Source organism: Oreochromis niloticus, linkage group LG18, assembly GCF_001858045.2.
Source record: "Oreochromis niloticus isolate F11D_XX linkage group LG18, O_niloticus_UMD_NMBU, whole genome shotgun sequence".
NCBI lineage: Eukaryota > Metazoa > Chordata > Actinopteri > Cichliformes > Cichlidae > Oreochromis > Oreochromis niloticus.
The window spans coordinates 1,883,929-1,904,149 of record NC_031982.2 but is presented as its reverse complement, the minus strand read 5'-3'; the positions used below and the strand labels follow the sequence as shown (position 1 = coordinate 1,904,149).

Sequence of the window (20,221 nt, the reverse complement as noted above, 5' to 3'; positions counted from 1 at the left end):
GATACAGAGCATCTCCTACTCAGTGTAAACATGCTGGGGGGGGGTACAGTTCTGCAGTGCTATGTACATATATATACATATATATACATATATGTATATGTATATATATATAAAAATATATATATGTATATATATATACATATATATATTGTTGTAAATGTAGTATCACAATACTATATTTTGAGATAGAAGCTTTGAGCAGCATATGTGATTTGAGATGTTGCTTTATTGCTGCTCAGGTTCATTCTATCTTTTTCCTGATCATGTCTTTGATGAAGCTCAATGAACGACTATCGCTGGTTTAACTTTTTTCATCTGAAATTAGACCTTTTTACTTTTCAAGTTCTTCCACCTGGCGTTGCCTTCACTGCACTAAAGTCAACTCTATCCAGGATGTGCTCTGTGAGGAGTGTGAGCAGCCTCGCTTGGAACCCCTCAGCCCTAAAGAAGATGAATGTCAGCCTGCTACTATCATCGGTCTGTTATCCTTTGGTGTATCTCAGGCTCTAGCAATAGCATATTGTTATGTCTTTTATTTTTCTGGGGGGGTTTTCTCAACATAGAAACTGATGGGTGGCACAGTGCTGCACTGTTTCCTAATGACATGGAGCTTCTTGGTTTGAACCATAGCCCGGCCAATAGTCAATATATCAGTAACTGAATAGAGAAAACCTTCTTCAACCATGTTACCAGTGTTATTATAACATAGTTTGTCCACCAGGGTGCGCTCTGCAGCCTCCCTGCTGGCAGTTCTTGTTTGGAACCACAATTAACAAGCAGCTGATCCGAGTTTTCGGGCAGAACATAAACAAGTAACCTACGACTTGTTGAAGCAGGAAAACGCCATTATTATACTAGGTTGTCATTATCTTAGTTAGTATTCATAAAAACTACATATAAGATCTACATATACATCTGTTTATGTTTAGTGTCTATTAAAAACTTCCATTATTTAATTTGTCGTGATCATTTTTGTTCTCTGTAACAGAGTAATTGTCACAAAGGCTTCTGTAAGAATTTTGTTGTAAAGCTCAGTTTGAGTAATTGGAAGAGAATAACGTGATGTGTGTGTTTGTCGCTGTTTTTTAGAGTGGCAGTGTAAGAGCTGCACTATGGTGAATGCAGCCAGTAGTATTCTGTGTGAGGTTTGTGAACGACCTCGTTTGGCGACACGACCTCCGGTGACCCTGTCACACCCACCCATAACCCCACCCAGACCACCAGCACCAGTATTGGGGATGCCCGGTGACCCTGACAGTCAGGTTAGATGTGTGAGTGTGGTCACATTCCTGTGCTTGTCCTGCTAGCTATCTGTTGCTATTAGCATTTCATTACAGCGATTAGAGCATGCTGTAATTATTAAAGGTACTGCGCTGCAGTGGTTTAAGTCATATCTGTTCAATGATTCCATTTTTTTCATAGTGCCAAATCACAACAACAGTTGCCTAGAGGCACTTTATATTGGCCAAGACCCTACAATAATACAAAGAAAGCCAGAAAAATCACATGATATGATGATGACTCCAATTCATTCATCAAATATCAAACCACCAACCTTGCGATCAGTAGATGACCTGCTGTACCTCCTGAGCTACAGCCACCCCAGTATGCCCAGTATGAATTGCCACGTGCTCATACTGTAGACATGGGCTGCCCTACTGGGGCCCCTCCCAGGCCCCATAGTGGGGCTTCCAGGCAGGCCCCACATTTTATAGCTGTACGGAGACCCACACTACAGTACAATAATTTACATGTACAGTGGTCAGTGATCACTGTCAGGTTTATGGTTTTAATTTTGAGGCTTTAACAGTGTGAGTTAGATATGATCATCGTTACTGATCATCACTCTTCATCAGCCTTTTAATGCTGTGGCTGTTCTCCATGGTTAGTGACTCTCTTTCTGTAACTCTGCTCCAGTGGGTGTGTCAGTTCTGCACCTATCTGAACTACTCTCCGGCTATGGTGTGTGAGATGTGTGACCTGGCTCGCCCAGAGCCTGCACCGCTGCCAGTTAAGCTCCGCCCCCCCTCTCCTGTTAGACGTGTCCCTGCTCTGCCGATCAAACCGAAGGAACCTGCTCCTGAAGATCTGGACTCCTGGAGGCAGAATTTGATAAAGGAGGAGGGGCTAAAGCTGATTCAACTAATCAGAGCAAGTCACCGTACTGTCATTATATCTCTATACAGATTTCTTTTCATGTCTTAACACAAGTTCATTTGTTCTTTATATCCTTGTCAGCATGGGGAGAAGAAAGGAGTGAGTCCAGAGGAAGTATACACAAGCATGAGGGTAGCTGGGGACAGCAACATCTTGCCCTGCAAGTGGTTAAAGACTGAGCTTCCCCTGCTGTTAGACCAGATCAGGATGTTGGTGGCGACATCCTCCCTTCAGTCATTTTCTGATAAGACCCCAACTGAAGACAAGGTCAGTAACCTCCTGTTAAACCTGACAAATCACTCTGACTATAGTTCTGTGTTTTCTGAAAGGGAAACTGTCCTGCTACACAGAATAACATAACACGGGATCTCACCAAGGAGGCTGGCAAAGTGGTAGATCTTGCAGAAACAGAAAGTGTGATCCAACTTTCCAGAGCAGAAGCCAAGCAAGCCTGGCTTACAGCAGGGGGTGACACAGAGAGAGCTGCCAGACAAGCTCTGAGAGACAGACTCGCCAAGGTGATGCTTGGTCAAACGTTTAGCATTGTGCCCTAATATTTCATGACTCTGCCACCTGTGTAGACATTCAATTATATTTCTTCATTCTGTCCTATCAGGTAAAGGAGCTGCGTGCACTCGGCTTTAGTGATGAAGCTCGCTGTCATGAGGTTTTATGGCAGAGTGGTGGTGAGGTAAGGGGAGCCTTGGTGTTGCTACAGCGACCACTTCTGGAGCCCTTCCACAAACGCATCTGGAGTGAGAAACCTGAGCCTCCTGTTGATATCCACCATCCTGACAAGCAGGTAAAACCACAGACGAAACGTGTGATGTCACTCATTGGGTTTCGCTGGGGCCAGTTTAAAGCCCAGATTTTTAGTTTATGGCCACACTGGGGATTTTTATTTTGGAATGTGTAGATGTTTTTCGAGTGGGTCACCCTCATTTCTTTATATTTTGCTTCCAAGGAGTCAGGATTTCTTTGCATTTTTTAAAGTGGTCATTGATAGGTTTGTAGTTTAAACCTATTTGCTGGAACGTTCAAGGCAATTTACTACACAGCAAAAACAAGACACAAGTAGGCAAAGTTCTTTGTGTTACTCATGCATGAGGGAAGCCTGTCCAAAGCCAAGTGTCGTTCCACCCACTTGACCTCCGTCAGACTCTCAGCCAGGTCCCCCATAGCACTCCTTTTATTGTGGTTACATGAATATGCATAGGGTCATTAACATATAACATCTTACATAGGTATACATGTGAACAAAGAATACCCTGTGTGTGTGTGGGGGGGGGGGGTGTCAGAGTGTGACCCCATAAATGACTTCCTAAACCTGCTGGCCTGGAAGTCCAACAGTTCATCTAAACAAAAGGCACTTAGACTAAAACAGATACAGACACGGTTATCCTACCATAAAACAATAAGACAAGGTACCACCTCTCCCATGCTCCCAAAATGTGGGTGTGAAAGCCAGAGCACTCTGGAATGCACACAAAGCCTACTAAAGATCACACATCCTATCACTACACAATCAATTATACACCTCTAAGCATATATGGTTAAATATTCCTTAATACAAATGACAATAAAATCTAAACCCATCAGTCATTGTCTTTCTGAAGGTCATTTAAAGTTTTTCTTTGGACATTGCTGTTTTTTCGCTCATTTTCAGTCATGTTCTTGACCATTTTCAGTATTAAGGTCCAGTTCAGTTCACTTTCATTTGTATAGCTCCAAATCACAACAACATTTGCCTCAAGATGCTTTATATTGTTAGGTAAAGACCCTACAGTAATACAGAGAAAACCCTCTATGAGTAGTGCTTGGTGACAGTGGGAAGGAAAAACTCTACAGCGTTATTTTTGTGTCTCTATTCTGAGCGCACGTAAAATAAAAAAAAAAAATGCAAGTGCAAATGTTGTATTTTGAGGAGAAAAATTATTTTGAGTGAAGAAAAGTTTAATTCGAGCAAACAAAATTCATTTCTGGGAAGAAATGTATTTCAGTGTTTGCTATTATCCATACACACACACTCGCTCAGATCTCTGCTCTGTGTGCTCACAGACATCTGCAGACCTGCTCTCAGTGAGTCGCTCTCAACATCTCTGCTCCCTGCACGCTCAACTCTCTGGCCGTTTCTCAATTCTCAAGTATGCGAGTACGTACTCGCGTTCTCGGCGAGTACGTACTGGCCGAGAACGCACGGGAGTACGGACTCGCCGAGAACGCGAGCACAGACTCGCGATTTGTACAATTGGAACACCTGCGTACGTGATGATGTCACAGGTCCGGAGTTTTTACTGCCGTCCCCTCTTAATTTAACTGTGAGTAACATGTTATGAAGCTTAACTGTAATCACAGCCAAACCGGTTTACTCAGGAACAAATAAAACACTGAAATAAACCAAACATTAACATTTAGAAGTGATCTAAGTGACTTATTGTTGTGGAAGTTTTCCACTTAAATAAAGCCTGCAGATGAGCGGTGAGCGGTAGCCAACATTCTTTAATCAAAACACACAGAACAGACAACCAAGCTTGATGGAGAGCCTGCATGACCACAGGGCAGGGTCAGCAGAGTCTCACTGAGCCTAACATGGCTCTCAGTTAAATACCTTCTCCAGGAACAAAAGGCAGTACAGCTGTTTCACACCTTAAGGTTCACACTCCCTTGCTACCTCCCAGAGTCCTCGAAGAGACAAAAGACTCTCCCTCCTGTGGAGCTGTCTGCTTCCCCCAACTTCCTAAATAGACCCCCACCATTTGTCTTACAGTATGGGTGTCAGACATGTTAAAATCCAGTGGCACCAAGGCATTATACAATAAAATAATGTGATTAGTACATAAGTGAAAGAAATTCCATTACAATCCCACCCTTTGATTCTTAAATCAAGAATCACATTAATACCAGAATTTTTTTCCTGACCTTCTGTAATCACATCAACATTATTGTACACTTAAAGGAGTTTCACACTGTGTATCCTCACTTCACTGTTCTCTCACCACCCTTTGTTCATCTTTAATCTTCCCCCCAATCTAAGCTCTCACATGCAAATGGCAACAACAATGATACAGAGGAAAGGCCTTCTCCAGAGTGTCAAAGTACTTTGCATGGCAAAGTGAAAAAGCATTAGATGGTCATTCCCAGTCCCCGTCATGGCTCCTGGTGTCTGTGCCATTTACAGAGTCATAATTCCAACGCTGGTCTCCCTCTGTGCTGTCACCTTTGGAGCTTGACATGCTCTCTCCATCCCTCGATTTCCATTCCAACGCGGCTGTAGATTTAAGGCAGAGCACGTCGTACACCTTAGTTGTCTTCCTCAACGTCAACGGCGAAACTCTTTCATTTTATTTTAAGATTTTGCTGTTCAAAATCTCCTCGTGACAATCATTTGGAAGCCCAGTGGTGCAGCCCATTGTCGTTTGTCAGTTGTCCTGCAGATGGTCCCTGCTTCTCACTGGTCCTGTTGAAGCGTTCTCTCCCGGTCGTGGTTTGTATCTGTGTCAATCCTTCCATATCCCTCATGTCACGGTCTCTGCAATTTCAAAATGAAAGCTTCCACGGAAAACCCTCTTTTGCCCTATGTCAGCTTAGCACAATTAGACATGCACATTAAAGTTGTGCATTGTCTCTTAAAAATTCCCAGGGATTCTCCCCTGGAGTAGTTTCACTCCAGGCCCTGTTGTAAGAAAAAGGTAAAACATTAGCCAGCAGTGTGTCCTGCTGTAGATCATGTGATTAGATCATATGATTAACCCTCTGCTGTGGAAAAACTGATATAGATGTTGGCGCAGCGCATCTGTATGCACACTTTCTCACAGTGACCTCTGTACTGTAAACAATACAAGGTCATGAATAACACACCCCTGGTAAATTCACAAAGGCACAGAAAGTGGTAATTAAAAGGTTAAGTCAGCATGGCCCAAAGGTCATGCAACCTGTTGCTGTCACCTTTCTGCTCCTGTAAAAAGAAACATACATACATCCACCCTTTTGTCAGGTCAAGGTGGAGGTGCAATCTTGCATACTGGTGTCAAGTCAGTAAAAGCTTTTGTCAGTCCAGTCAGTCCCCATTTTTTATTTGCTGACAGTAGAACCTCGTGACGCAATAAGTTTCTACTGCCAGCAATGACGTCATTTCAAAAAAAAGAAAATTTAGACCGGATTACCTCGCTGAATCCTTTTTGGCAGGGACTTGTTTTCTGATTGTCCCAAATAAGTGGCTTTCTCCCGAGCCCATTTTAATTTTTGGAGAAACTCACTTGCGATTGTTCAACATGTTGTGTAGCGCTTTCGATCCCGATCTTGCAGGCCTGCTTCAAAAGAGAAAATTGCTAAACAAAAAAATATCTCAGTGCACTGTTAAAAATCGAAACAATATGAAGGCCTCTTTTTAGAAGTTGTCTAAGCATACTCTCTTAGAGTGATAGATCAAAACAAAACTAAGTGGCAGGTTCAAAGTGGTACCAAAGGAAAATGATAAATCCCCAAAACTTCCATCCACCAGTCACACCTCACACAACAATATTCTATTAGATAATGAGTTTTGTTTTCCCCCATGTAACCAGATGTGTGTCATGATAAGACCTCCCCCACACATCAGAAACAAGAAACTCAATAGCCTATTAGTTCCCACTCATCTGACCCCCCTGCAGCATTCTGTTCACCCCTGCAATAATTCAATCATCCTTCCCCAAAATAATACTAGTTCACTAGTCTATGTATCACTTTTTAACCCACTAAGTGAACCGGACAAGATGATGGTAACAGCAATGCATGCTTAAAATGCTATTTGGTCTCCATGAGCTTCATTGCATGTGTGTTTGTGTAATTTTGTGTACCTCTCCTCTTTGCGGTGCTCCAGACACTTTTCAATTCTCCACGCAAGGCAGTCGTTTTTCTTCCCGGTTTCCTAAACCCAAATTTCAGTTCCCACACTAAAACAGCCATGTTCTCCCCTGCTCCTTCCACTGTGGTCTCATCGCATCTCTCCCCCCTTGCAGCAGTCCAGTGAGAGTCAGTTGTCTTTCAGCTTTGTCCTGTGTTTTCCACTGTCTCATCTTGCCATTTTGCTCCAACAGTGGCAAATGTCCAACTCAGACAGTCTTTTCAAAGGTCCATTTACACACAGTGAAGTTGCAGCTCATTGGAAATGCACATCCATCCATCCAGTCATGATGATGCCATTTTTCTCCTGGCTGTCGCTGTCTTGCACAGCTGCTGCTGCTGGACCTTTTCTTCACTGCTCAGGACCCTGCTGTGAGCTCTTGATATCCACCTCGTTGTTCTGGAACTGCATTTCTTGTCTTCAGGGAGAGATTCTTGGAGCTTGTGTTCTCAGGGTGACAAACACATGGAAGTTAAGCTGTAAAACAGTTCAGCCAGAACTTGGCTTGAGTGTTTCTAATGATGTTAACCTATAATTTCTTCCGACTGCTGCACGTGGAAAACTGATCCGGGTCTGCTCTTCACCTGCAAGTGACACACTGAGACATTTTGATCATTCTTATCATTGCTTAAAACAACACATCTCCCCTCTCTGGTTCTGAACTCCCCTTTCTTAAAAACCCAGAGAGATTGTAGTTGTTCTACATTGAAAAAAAACCAAACCCTCTTCCTATTTTTGCTTATTTTTATCAACCATTCTGCTAAAAAGAATTTTCTTGCGTGTCCACACTAGGGGAGCTGGTGGCCTGCAGTACCACCGTCTTCCGCTAGTTGGAAACAACTTTTACGCACATTTCTACACTCCTCTCTCTCTTTTTTGTTCCCCCCCTTGTTTTGTTCCCCATTTCAACATTTTGAACCCCATTATACTCTGTTTTTTTTTTTTTTTCCACACACAACAACTTTTCCCACACATCCATTCTCTGCAATCTTACACACCACACATTTCCTCAGTTCTTAACATACAGTCACACATTGAGTTTTGTCTCTGGCCGCTCGGCGCAACGTCCGCTGCTACTGGATCTAGATCCTACATTTACATTCAGAGCGTCCTCTGCAATGGCCTTCTTCCCTTACCGGCAGAAAAGTGCTAAAATACCGTCACTCCACACACTGTATTGTGCAGACGTGATTATCAACGGTGGACTCGAACCACCGTTCCCTGTGATGGACCGGTGTTTCTGCAATTACTCTGGCAGACAACTGCTTTTCTTTTGCACAACACCGGAACCCAACACAAGCCTGGGGACTCGAACCCCAGGATTTTCCCTCCGGAGACTCGAACTCCGGAGCAGCAAGCACTTCACCGCTCGGCCAGACAAAAAACTCTCCATGACTGTATACAAAGTTAGCTACAACTCACCCATCTGCAGGAGTCCCCTCAAAGTTGATGGTCTCGGTGGTGACTGAAACACACGGCTCCGTGACTCCTCCATTTCCTTTGCTTCAACAGCCGGTAGGACAAAGGTACCTTTTTCCTCAGGGGTGATCAGCCCGTCCACGGAACCGTTGTTCAGCGACCACACGGACCACCCTGCTCGCAGCGCCATTCTGTTGTGGAAGTTTTCCACTTAAATAAAGCCTGCAGATGAGCGGTGAGCGGTAGCCAACATTCTTTAATCAAAACACACAGAACAGACAACCAAGCTTGATGGAGAGCCTGCATGACCACGGGGCAGGGTCAGCAGAGTCTCACTGAGCCTAACATGGCTCTCAGTTAAATACCTTCTCCAGGAACAAAAGGCAGTACAGCTGTTTCACACCTTAAGGTTCACACTCCCTTGCTACCTCCCAGAGTCCTCGAAGAGACAAAAGACTCTCCCTCCTGTGGAGCTGTCTGCTTCCCCCAACTTCCTAAATAGACCCCCACCATTTGTCTTACAGTATGGGTGTCAGACATGTTAAAATCCAGTGGCACCAAGGCATTATACAATAAAATAATGTGATTAGTACATAAGTGAAAGAAATTCCTTTACACTTATATATCATTTTTAACCTCGGTAGTGAAACCTCTAATAATAAAAATAGTGTACATGTACATACGTGTACATACCTTAATAAAAACAAGCAGGTGAGATGTTAGAACGCTTTTATTTCTATTTTAGTGGACACTCAATACTATAGACAGCTGCTGGGGTTTCTTTATTCTTTAACCTGAGTAGTGAGAAGACCGCAAGCGGTGGGGGGGGGGGGGGGGGGGGGGTTGAAAACGATGTGCCGGGAGTCCGCTGTTGAGTTTTGGACAAAATGCATTCTGGGATATTTAGCTGTACCAAGTCCACACCGATGCATGCTCGATAAAACGGGCGGAGCGAGAACACGCCCCATGTACACTGTTATAGGTGTGCCACAAAAGCAACCAATCACAGGGCCTTTCTCAATATGCGTACTTGTGCGTACTTGCGTTCTCGTGTACTCGTGATACGTCATCAGTCGGAGACCAAGTACTGTTCCAATTCGAAGTAAGCATCAAGCCAAGAACGCGAAAAAGTCCCGGATGTGTTCTCGCTCCGCCCGTTTTATCGAGCATGCATCGGTGTGGACTTGGTACAGCTAAATATCCCAGAATGCATTTCGTCCGAAACTCAGACAAAGGCCGTTTCTCAATTCTCAAGTACGTGAGTACGTACTCGCCGAGAACGCGAGTACGTACTCACGTACTTGAGAATTGAGAAATGGCAGCAGACTTGGATGCAAAAATTCTGATTGGCTGTTGCAGTCTCCAATCAGCTCCCTAGCTACTGCATTCTGGAAACATGGTCCAGAATGTAGCTAAATCCATTTTCAGTTAGTATGTTTCACTATTTTATTTTAAAATATATCATTTTTTAAGACCATTGTTGGTTTTAATCTAGTTTAAACCAAACCACTCCACTGGATTTAGCTGGATCAGTCAGCTGAGACTGAAGAAGTTATTTGGATGAGTGACAAATTATTTCTTCCACTGAAAACGCTACGTCCAGATGAACAAAACCCACTTTTGGGGATTAGTTATTTAAATGGTAAATGGACTGGTTCTTATATAGCACTTTTCTACTCTATCTGAGCACTCAAAGCGCTTTAAACACTTACTGTCTAACATTCATACTCCGATGGATGCATCGGAGAGCAACATGGGGTTAGTATCTTGCCCAAGGATATTTGGTAAGCAGACTGGCGGAGCCTGGGATCAAACCACCAACCTTCCGGTTAGTAGCTGACCTGCTCTACCACCTGAGCTACAGCCACCCTCATCGCAGCCTCACTCGCCACCATTCCTCAGCTTTTCCCCGTCTGGTTCCAGCTCAGACAGTGTGTGGCGTAGTGTGTGCTGTTAGCGCTGGCAGGACTGAGGTGTCCTCCTTTTTTTTTTAGCCATCTATTTAAGACTCCAGATTTAACAGGAAGCCAGTGAAGAGAAGCTTCAGGCTGTGATGAGAAAAAAAAAAAGGTGGACATACCAGTTTTCCTGTTTGGACACGTTTCTGTGCTCACTTTCCCAGCAAAATATACAGAAATGAGGAGTGACTTGCAACTGTTACACAGTACTTTACAAAGACCCATGTTTGGCATTACTGGTAGAAAATCTGAAGTCTATTTTAACATGATTTTATTGTTTTTCAGCGTGTATGTCGGTGGCTACTAGCAGTCTATGATCTACCCAGCTGGGGTCGCTGTGAGCTGGCGCTATCACTTCTTCTGGAGCACAGTGCCCCCTATTCCCTAGAAGATGTGGTGCAGGCAGTACAAGAGTCCCACGACAGGGAATTTATCAAGCGAGTGCTCGCTAAAGAATGTCCCATCTGCCTCTCAGTTTTCCCTCACAGCAAAGTTAGGGTTACTTTACAAATGCTTTTGGGTCACTAAATATTTTTCTGAATGATTTCCATTTCATGATTTTCTACTTCCTCCCACCTTCCCTTCTATCTCAGATGCAGTCTCTCACGTCGTGTCAGTGCTCCGTGTGCTGTGGTTGTTTTCAGCAGCACTTTACCATCGCTGTAAGGGACAAACACATCAGAGACATGGTGTGTCCAGTCTGTTGGGAGCCTGACATCAATGACCCCGAACACCTCAACAGCTACTTCTCCACCCTGGACATCCAGGTAGGCAAATAGACTGTGAAAGGAATGAGAATGTCTCTCCTACTCAAAATCCGCTGGGCACCTCATAAAAGTGTCCTGGTGAAATGTAGTCCATCACTGGTGGTACTGGAAGTTTGGTCACACTGACTCTCTCTGACTGCTACATTGTCATCTTGCCAATCATAACTATAAAGCCTGCCATCACTTACAGTTCAGTAAAACAATTATCTGCATTTTTTTGTTTTTTCTTTGCTTTTCTTTGAATCTACTTCTTTGAGTTTATTTCCAGGATTTTGGACAATGTACAAAATATACAAGAGGTTAATGTACCAAAATTCTTGTACACAAACTTTTGCTTGCCAGAAAATTCAGTTGACAAACAACATCAAACTTTGTAGTTTGGGTTGAAAATGAATTACAGACTGCTGAGCAGCAGTTTCAAAATGCAAGTTTGGAGGGACTAATTATATTTTTTCTCCTGTTTAACAGTAAAACATATTTTCATTCCTTTCTCAGATAATTATTTATGTCATCGATTATAGTTTGGCCCATAAAATATCAAAAACCTGTACATGTACATGATATGTATCTTTAGTTATTGCAATATTGTTTTTCTAGGCTTACTAATTATACAGAACTTTAATTTTTATTCAGAATTTTTTACATTCATGAGAGTAATATTGTAAGAGACGGGTAGTAGTAATCACTTTCACTTTGGTCATATCATTATGTCCTAATGCAGTGCATGTTCAGGTCAGTCTTGTGGAACACCTGTATTAGAGTTAGTGCGTTATAATCAGTGTTGAGGTCTGGAATGTTTCTATTTCTATTACTGGAGACAAAGGGTGAAATGAAGTATTAATATTATATTAATACCTGTGATTGTGACTGTCAGTACCAGTTTTTATTCACAGTGCTGTAAAAAAGTGTTTGCCTCCTTCCTGACGTCTTATTTTCAGATCATATAAAATTTAAATATTAGACAAAGATGACACAAGTAAACACAAAATGAGGGTGTTAGTATTATTGTTATAATTATTATTATTATTATTGTGGCCCTGTGTGGAAAAAGTGATTGAAAATTAAAAGCACTTTAAGAAATCTCTTAAAAAAGACTTAAATTGGACCTGCCTTAGACAGTGGAGTAGACCAAAGATCCTCAAAACCCAGACATCATGCAGTGATCCAAGGAAATTCAGGAACAAATGAAAACATAAGTAATTGATATCTCTTGTATAAAAAATAAGTATAAAAAATATAAATGGTGAAAACATGGAACAGTGGTGAACCTTTCCAGGAGTGGCCGGCCGACCAAAGTTACGGTGTGTTCACACCGAACGCGATAGGCGCGAGCGAAAACGCCCCAAACGCCCCTAATTTGACGCGTGCACATTCGCACCTCAACGCGTGTCCAAGAAAAATCATTTGACGCGCGTGAACCGGAAATGAACCGGAAATGAACCGGAAATGTGGGAGGAAGTTTTATTATGCTGTGCTTTTTCTCCGTCTGCGCGCCACTTTTGTGCGCCTTTTTCCCTCGCGGTGCAGGTGTGTATCTCCGAATGAGGGTCATAGTTATGAGTGTTTTTGTGCTGTTTTTTCTATTGGACGTGATGGTTATCTAAACCAAACATGATAAGTTTGGCAAGCGCAGGAGACACGACACGGAGGAGATTTGTCAATCAGGCTGCAGAATGCAATGCGCATTGTTGAAAGCTGTACGGTGCAATAACAAAAATCAGCGAAATGTGACGGGTGAACAGCGGGACCACTGTATACTGTTTTATTAATAAACAAAATATATTCCTTCTGCCTTCTGCTTCTTAATTCAGATCAAACTGAGGTTATTGTACTCGGCCCTGAAAGTCTTAGAAACATGGTATCTAAGCAGATTCTTACTCTGGATGGCATTACCTTGGCCTCCAGTAACACTGTGAGGAACCTTGGAGTCATTTTTGACCAGGACATGTCCTTCAATGCACATATTAAACAAATATGTAAGACTGCTTTCTTCCATTTGTGCAACATCTCTAAAGTTAGAAATATCCTGTCTCAGAGTGATGCTGAAAAACTAGTTCATGCATTTATTACTTCCAGGCTGGACTACTGTAATTCTTTATTATCAGGATGTCCTAAAAACTCGCTGAAAAGCCTTCAGCTGATCCAAAATGCTGCAGCAAGAGTCCTGACAGGGACTAGAAAGAGAGAGCATATTTCTCCCGTTTTGGCTTCCCTTCATTGGCTTCCTGTTAAATCCAGAATTGAATTCAAAATCCTGCTCCTCACATACAAGGTCTTAAATAATCAGGCCCCATCTTATCTTAATGACCTTGTAGTACCATATCACCCTATTAGAGCACTTCGCTCTCGCACTGCAGGCCTACTTGTTGTTCCTAGAGTATTTAAAAGTAGAATGGGAGGCAGAGCCTTCAGTTTTCAGGCCCCTCTTCTGTTGAACCAGCTTCCAGTTTGGATTCAGGAGACAGACACTATCTCTACTTTCAAGATTAGGCTTCAAACTTTCCTTTTTGCTAAAGCATATAGTTAGGGCTGGACCAGGTGACCCTGAATCCTCCCTTAGTTATGCTGCAATAGACGTAGGCTGCCGGGGATTCCCATGATGCATTGAGTTTTTCCTTTCCAGTCACCTTTCTCACTCACTATGTGTTAATAGACCTCTCTGCATCGAATCATATCTGTTATTAATCTCTGTCTCTCTTCCACAGCATGTCTTTATCCTGTCTTCCTTCTTTCACCCCAACCGGTCGCAGCAGATGGCCCCGCCCCTCCCTGAGCCTGGTTCTGCCGGAGGTTTCTTCCTGTTAAAAGGGAGTTTTTCCTTCCCACTGTCACCAAAGTGCTTGCTCATAGGGGGTCATATGATTGTTGGGTTTTTCTCTGTATTTATTATTGTGCGATCTATTGTACAATATAAAGCGCCTTGAGGCGACATTTGTTGTGATTTGGCGCTATATAAATAAAATTGAATTGAATTGAATTGAAAATATTCCTATATGACAACACGCATAAATTAACTGCCTACATTAATTCACTGTAAACCTTGTCCTTCTGACTGACACTCCCCTGCTGCCTCTCCGGGCTGTCCCTGGTCCTCGGGGGGAAGTTCTCCACGGTCCGCACCATATTGCCGCTAGTCTCCTGCGGGGTGAGGAAAGGGTCCAGAAACCCCATGACCGCGAAGAACTTCCATCTCTTCCCCGATCCTGCTGCAGACCCACTCCTCTTCTCCTTCTCTGTCCTCTTCTCCTTATTATATGTGTCCCTGAGGCTCTTCCACTTTCTCCTGCAGATGTCCTCTGAATAAACACATTATCTTGTTGGCGGAAAGGTATTTGTACATCAGTGGGAAAATAGCGGGACAGTACGCGTCAGTACCTAGGTCAGAGCCACGTCACCAGCCTCCTGATTGGTTGTCGCGGCGCGATTTGACGCCGGAGTTCAGATTTTCCAACTCGAGCGGTTGGCGCGATACGCGCGTGTGCACAAAATGCAACACACAATCTGACACGCGTGGTTTTCTTCGCGAGCCAAACGCGCCCCACACGCTACACTGACGCGCATTTCAGGCGTTTTGGCGTTTTCGCGACGCAAATCTGCTTCCGAATTTTCGCCGGACGCGCAATCGCGTGTCATCGCGCTCTTTCCATTGACTTTACATGTAAACCTGACGCTCTGGCCGCCTCTATCGCGTTCGGTGTGAACGCACCGTTACACCAGGAGCGCAGCGACAACGGACTCAACAGGAAGATAAAGGCTCGTCTCAGTTTTGCCAGAAAACATCTTGATGATTCCCAAGACTTTTGGGAAAATATTCCCTGGACTGACAAGACAAAAGTTGAACTTTTTGGAAAGTGTGATGTGCCATTTCATCTGGAGTGAAAGTAACACAGCATTTCAGAAAAGGAACATTATACCAACAGTAAAATATGGTGGTGGTGTGATGGTCTGGGGCTGCCTCAGGACCTGAAGACCTGCTGTGGTAAATGGAACCATGAACTCTGCTGTCCACCAAAACATCCTGGAGGAAAATGTCCAGCCATCTGTTCATGACCTCAACCTGACGTGCACTTCTGTTCTGCAGCAGCACAATGATCCGAAACACACCAGCAAGTCCATCTCAGAGGGGCTGAAGAAAAACAAAATGAAGACTTTGGAGTGGGTCAGTCACTGTTCTGATTTGAACACAATTGCGATGCTGTGGCACGACCTTAAAAAGGTTCATTCTCAAAAACCTTCCAGTTTGGCTGAATTACAACAATTTTGCAAAGACGAGTGGGCCAAAATTCTTCCACAGCGTTGTTAACGACTCATGCCAGTTATTTGAAACACCTGGTTGCAGTTTGTGCCTAAACCAGTTAATAGGTTAGGGGGCAAGAGTTTTTTCACCCACCGCCGTATGTCTGGATTTGTTTTCTCTTAATAAGAAACACCGTCACTTAGAAACTGCATTTTGTCTTTGCTTGTGTTATTTTAAGGGTGTTCATATTTAAGAGTGACAAACATACAACGCATTGTTTGCAGTATGAGTAAGACTTGTGAAAGAGTGACTGACACCATACTTGGTGAAGATCTTCCAGAGATTTAGACGACTCTGTACAAATGTTTTGACAGGAAGAACAGGACGAGTCGTGACAGGTAAATCAGTCCTTACATGTACATTCTGTGAAGTTAACGTTCTAAAACTTGGTGTTCACAGCTGCGAGAGTGTCTAGAGCCAGAAGTCTACGAGCTGTTCCACAAGAAGCTGACAGAGCAGGCTTTAATCAAGGACCCCAAATTTCTCTGGTGCTGTCACGTGAGTACAGGATCAATATTTGCAACAAAATCTTGATGAACAAATTACTTAATGTAATTACTTAATTACTATTTAAAAGTGATGCAAGTTTGAGTACACGTTTTTGGATTATTGATGCTTCACAGGTGTTAAAGATTCAATTTTCTTTATAAGAAACAATTCAGTTAAAAGGACTAGATGTTACAATCCCTGATTATGTATTGCTTTAAATTGAGAACATTTTGAGGGATGGCTGTTATGAGGAAAGGCAGAAACTTTGCCAGCAGCACACATCGTTGTGTGCCTCAACTTCCGGTCTTTTACCCAGGCTAATCTGCCATTTTCCTTCCTTGGTTAGGTTTAGGGATTAGAGATTGATCTAGATTATCATTTTAAATTTGGGACACATCGTCAGTAGTGGACCTTGGATTCATCGGGTGTTTTGGCCATTATCACTAGACACTCTCATCCAAGGAGGCCCTGCCAGGGTCGATCAGGCCCTGGAGTGTGTCACTGGTTTATGTTAAATTAAGTAAGATGTGCCTAAGCAGTTTTGCAAATTTTGAAATTGAATTGGTGACCAATGAAGAGCTCACTTTTCCCACACAGAAGCTATGGGTATACTGAATCAGGGTGTTAGATGTGCTGAAGAAGGAAGTTTTGGAACTACTTCTGTTTCTTCTATTGTGCATGTGCTCAGGTCCAAATCACACATTTAAAGCAGGAACATCAATCGAGGAGTCCATGAGCAACAATGACTGCAACTAAAGGTCTAAATCAGTCCTGCTTCATCTCTGGGATGTTGGCGGTCTTCCCCACATAAGCTGCTCACTTCAAGTCCTTCCATAATATTTCTTTTGGATGAAGGTTGAAGGTTTTTTCATTTCTTTGCTACAGCCGTGTCTTTACTGAGAGTCATTGTAGCAAAGAACTGCTTTCAGTTGAAAATTCCAGAATTCAGTAACACAGATGCAAAACAGACCCCAACACTCGCATCACAGTGGCTCACAGGGAGAAGGTTCTATATACAGGGGTGCACATAAGTGGTCCGCAGGTGCGCATTCGCTGTCAAAATAAAAGACGCGCATAAGAAGAGGTTTCAACGCGCGTTTGTGTACATAAGATTTTCTGGAGGAGGACAGACATTTGTTTAGAATACTTAAAGATGTCGAAGAAGCTCCTTTAAGCAATTACTTTGGTGTTCCTCCACCTCCAAAGAAATGTCAGAAGGAGTCTGAACCGCAAAAGAAGCGCGTATTCTCGGAAAAATGGTTGCAGGAGGTGAGCTGGCTTCAAACAAATGATGAACACACAGAGATGTGGTGCAGAATATGCCGTGAAAATCCCACTCTAGCGGACAAAAACAGCGCCTTTTATATGTACACAAACGCACGCTGCAACTTCTTATCTGGTGCGCGTCTTTTATTTTGACAGCGAATGCACACCTGCAGACCACTTATGTGCACCCCTGTATATATGTAATTCCAGTGCTGGGAAAATATATATTTACCCTTCCCCAATTTCACATGTTTTTGCATATTTCTCACATGCACATGTTTTAGATCATCAAACAAAGTTTAATACTAGACAAAGATAACCTGAGTGAATACAAAATGAGCATTTCTTTAATTAAGTGGAAAAAGCTATCCAAACCTGCCTGGTCCTTGTGAAAAAGTAATTGCACCCCTTATTAAAATCATGAATTAACAGTAAATTAACTAAGTTCATTTTTACTGACACAAGCTTGATTACTGCCAGACCTGCTGAATCAAGAAATCACTTAAACTGAACCTGTGTGACGAAATGAAGCCAACACGTTATCCCGCACATTTAAAGAAACAGATGATGATGCACCCTTGAGTAATAACAGAAATAAATGAATAAAGAAAGAAAGAAAAAGATAAACACAAACAATAGGAGTCAATAGAGAGTAACATAGAGCTCATCTCGGAAACACAAATGTTGTGCCACAACGGTGAATTCAGATCTACTGGACATGACAGGCTTAAAAAAGAGAACAAAAGCAGGTGAGAAACAAAGTCACTGACATCTGTCAGTCTGGAACAGGGTACAGAACCATTTCAGAGGCACTGGGACACCAGTGAACCATAATGAGAGCCAATATCTACAAATGAAGAAAAATGTTCCTATTTGGCATAACCTTTAAAATGCTCACACACCTTAATGTGGCTGAATTGAAACAATTCTGCAAAGAAGAGTGGGACAAAATTCTTCCACAACAATACAACTGACTCATTGCCAGTTATTAGTTCAGCAATTTATTTTGAAAAGGCTGTAATGAATGAATTAATCTTACCCAATGTTCTTGCTTGCAGAGTGCTTGGTAACTACATGAGAGTCTGTGCACTCTGTATGTCATGGAGCTTTCAAGATCCACTGAAATTATTTAATTAAAAATACCTTTTTAGTCAAACTTCTTTAAATCAGCACAACTCTACCGAATACAAGAAGTCATTTTCACGGACTAATGTTGCCTATGATTACGTTATAGTGTTAGTGTACAATTACATTTCTATCTTGTCCTCTCCTTTCCCTTCTCATGTTTGTTCTCCTCAGTGCTCATATGGATTCATCTATGATGGAGACCAGTTGAAGGTCACCTGTTTTCAATGTCGAAACAGTTTCTGTGCTCACTGTAAAAAGCCTGTAAGTTTCTCTTTGTGTATTCTTGTTTTCTTACCACTTTATGCTCAGCCTCTTCCATTTGTATGGTTTCACTTTTTCTGCAGAGCTGCAGTTTTATCCATTTGTTAAGCCACAAAAATATGACATTCCAAGCACATCTGTTCTTCACCACTCTTTTAAGAACCTTAACGTTAAAGTTATGTCCTAACTGAATAGTGGAAAAATACGAGACTGAAGGGATGGACTCCCTTCAATCATTACATTTCCCCCTCAAAGTGGGGAAAGCCTAATAACCATGTGCAGGTATCCTTCCAAACCAACTTCCTTCCAAGCCAAAGACTAGAAAATATGATGAAGCATATCTCGCCTTTGGCTTCACCTGCACAACAGTGGGTGATGAGGAGAGGCCGCAGTGTGTCGTCTGTCTTAAAGTGCTAGATTGTGACAGTTTAAAGCCTAACAAGCTAAGACGCCACTCAGAGACACAACATCCAGAGCACAAAGACAAGTCAGCTGACTTTTTCAGACAAAAACTGCTCAACAGTGTTTCTTTACTAAAGCTGCATCTGTGCTGGCAATGCTCAGCTCAGCTCCTCTAAAGTTGCCTACCGTGCAGGACTGTGTGAAAAGCCGCACACAGTTGCGGAGGAATTAATACTTCCCTGTGCTATGGATCTGGTTTCCACTATGATTGCTGACACAGCAGCCAGCAAACTACGGGTCATTCCTCTGTCCAATAATAGCATCAGCGAGCGCATTTCTGACATGTCAAAGGACATAGAGGAGCAGCTTAATGATAAGGTGCGTGACAGCCACCTTTTTCTGCAGATGGATGAAACCACTGACAGTAACAAAGACTGCTTACTGATAACGTATGTCAGATTCATTGATGGAGATGCTGAGGGAGGAATTGCTTTTCTGCAAACAAGTTCCTGGCAGAGCCAGTGCAGAGAAACTGTTTAAAACCATTGAGGACTGTGTGGGGATCTGCACAGACGGCTGTGGCTGTGGATATATAATTATATCATGGGCTAGATGGGGCTCATAAGTTTGACACCCCTGGACTAATATTTTGATTTTGGGAAGTAGTCTTCGTAGACAATTTGCAACCATTTTTTCCACATATTTTATTTGTGCTTGTGTGCAATCCAAGCCTTTATAAATATTATTAATATTATTAATATTTATAATTTAAAAGAAAATTAAATATTATGTGATTATAAATATTTTTCTATGTAACTGTTACAATAGTAATTCATCCTTTATATGCTCTGTTCTGTACTCATTGGTAAACATTGTTTGTGTGCAGTGGGAGTCTCAGCATGCAGGTCTGTCCTGTGAACAGTTCCAGTCCTGGAAAAGAGAGAATGATCCAGAATATCAGAGACAGGGCCTGGCTGGATACCTCAGAGACAACGGCATCAGTAAGTACACACATATGAACACACACAGACTCTGATTAGTTGCGTAAACCTAACCCGTGGAGTCCTCTCTTTAATGGGGTGTTTTTCACCCGGTCGGGGGGAAAGCATGGGCAGCCAAGTTTGTGAATGTGATAACTTGAAAATGAGGCAAGGCAATCCTGGTTAGCTCAACCTTAAGGTTCAGGGCAGGGGTC

At 42.7% G+C, this 20,221-nt stretch overlaps 1 protein-coding gene across 3 annotated transcripts in view; it reads left to right on the top strand.

Moving 5' to 3' along the window:
* The window catches only part of rnf31 (ring finger protein 31), a 48,336-nt gene that overhangs the window by 13,671 nt on the left and 14,444 nt on the right, over nucleotides 1-20,221 (top strand). For 2 of the 3 annotated variants that reach the window (XR_003214971.1, XM_025900502.1), the window contains exons 7-17: nucleotides 344-477; nucleotides 1,090-1,271; nucleotides 1,918-2,151; nucleotides 2,239-2,424; nucleotides 2,508-2,675; nucleotides 2,774-2,959; nucleotides 10,702-10,908; nucleotides 11,010-11,183; nucleotides 15,880-15,978; nucleotides 18,535-18,624; nucleotides 19,913-20,027. Coding sequence is in view for 2 of the 3 variants with exons in the window: in XM_025900502.1 (XP_025756287.1) it covers nucleotides 344-477; nucleotides 1,090-1,271; nucleotides 1,918-2,151; nucleotides 2,239-2,424; nucleotides 2,508-2,675; nucleotides 2,774-2,959; nucleotides 10,702-10,908; nucleotides 11,010-11,183; nucleotides 15,880-15,978; nucleotides 18,535-18,624; nucleotides 19,913-20,027 (1,775 nt within the window). In the remaining variant the exon portion in view is untranslated. The remainder of the gene's footprint in view (nucleotides 1-343; nucleotides 478-1,089; nucleotides 1,272-1,917; nucleotides 2,152-2,238; nucleotides 2,425-2,507; nucleotides 2,676-2,773; nucleotides 2,960-10,701; nucleotides 10,909-11,009; nucleotides 11,184-15,879; nucleotides 15,979-18,534; nucleotides 18,625-19,912; nucleotides 20,028-20,221) is intronic. The other variant, XM_025900503.1, reaches the window with a different exon arrangement.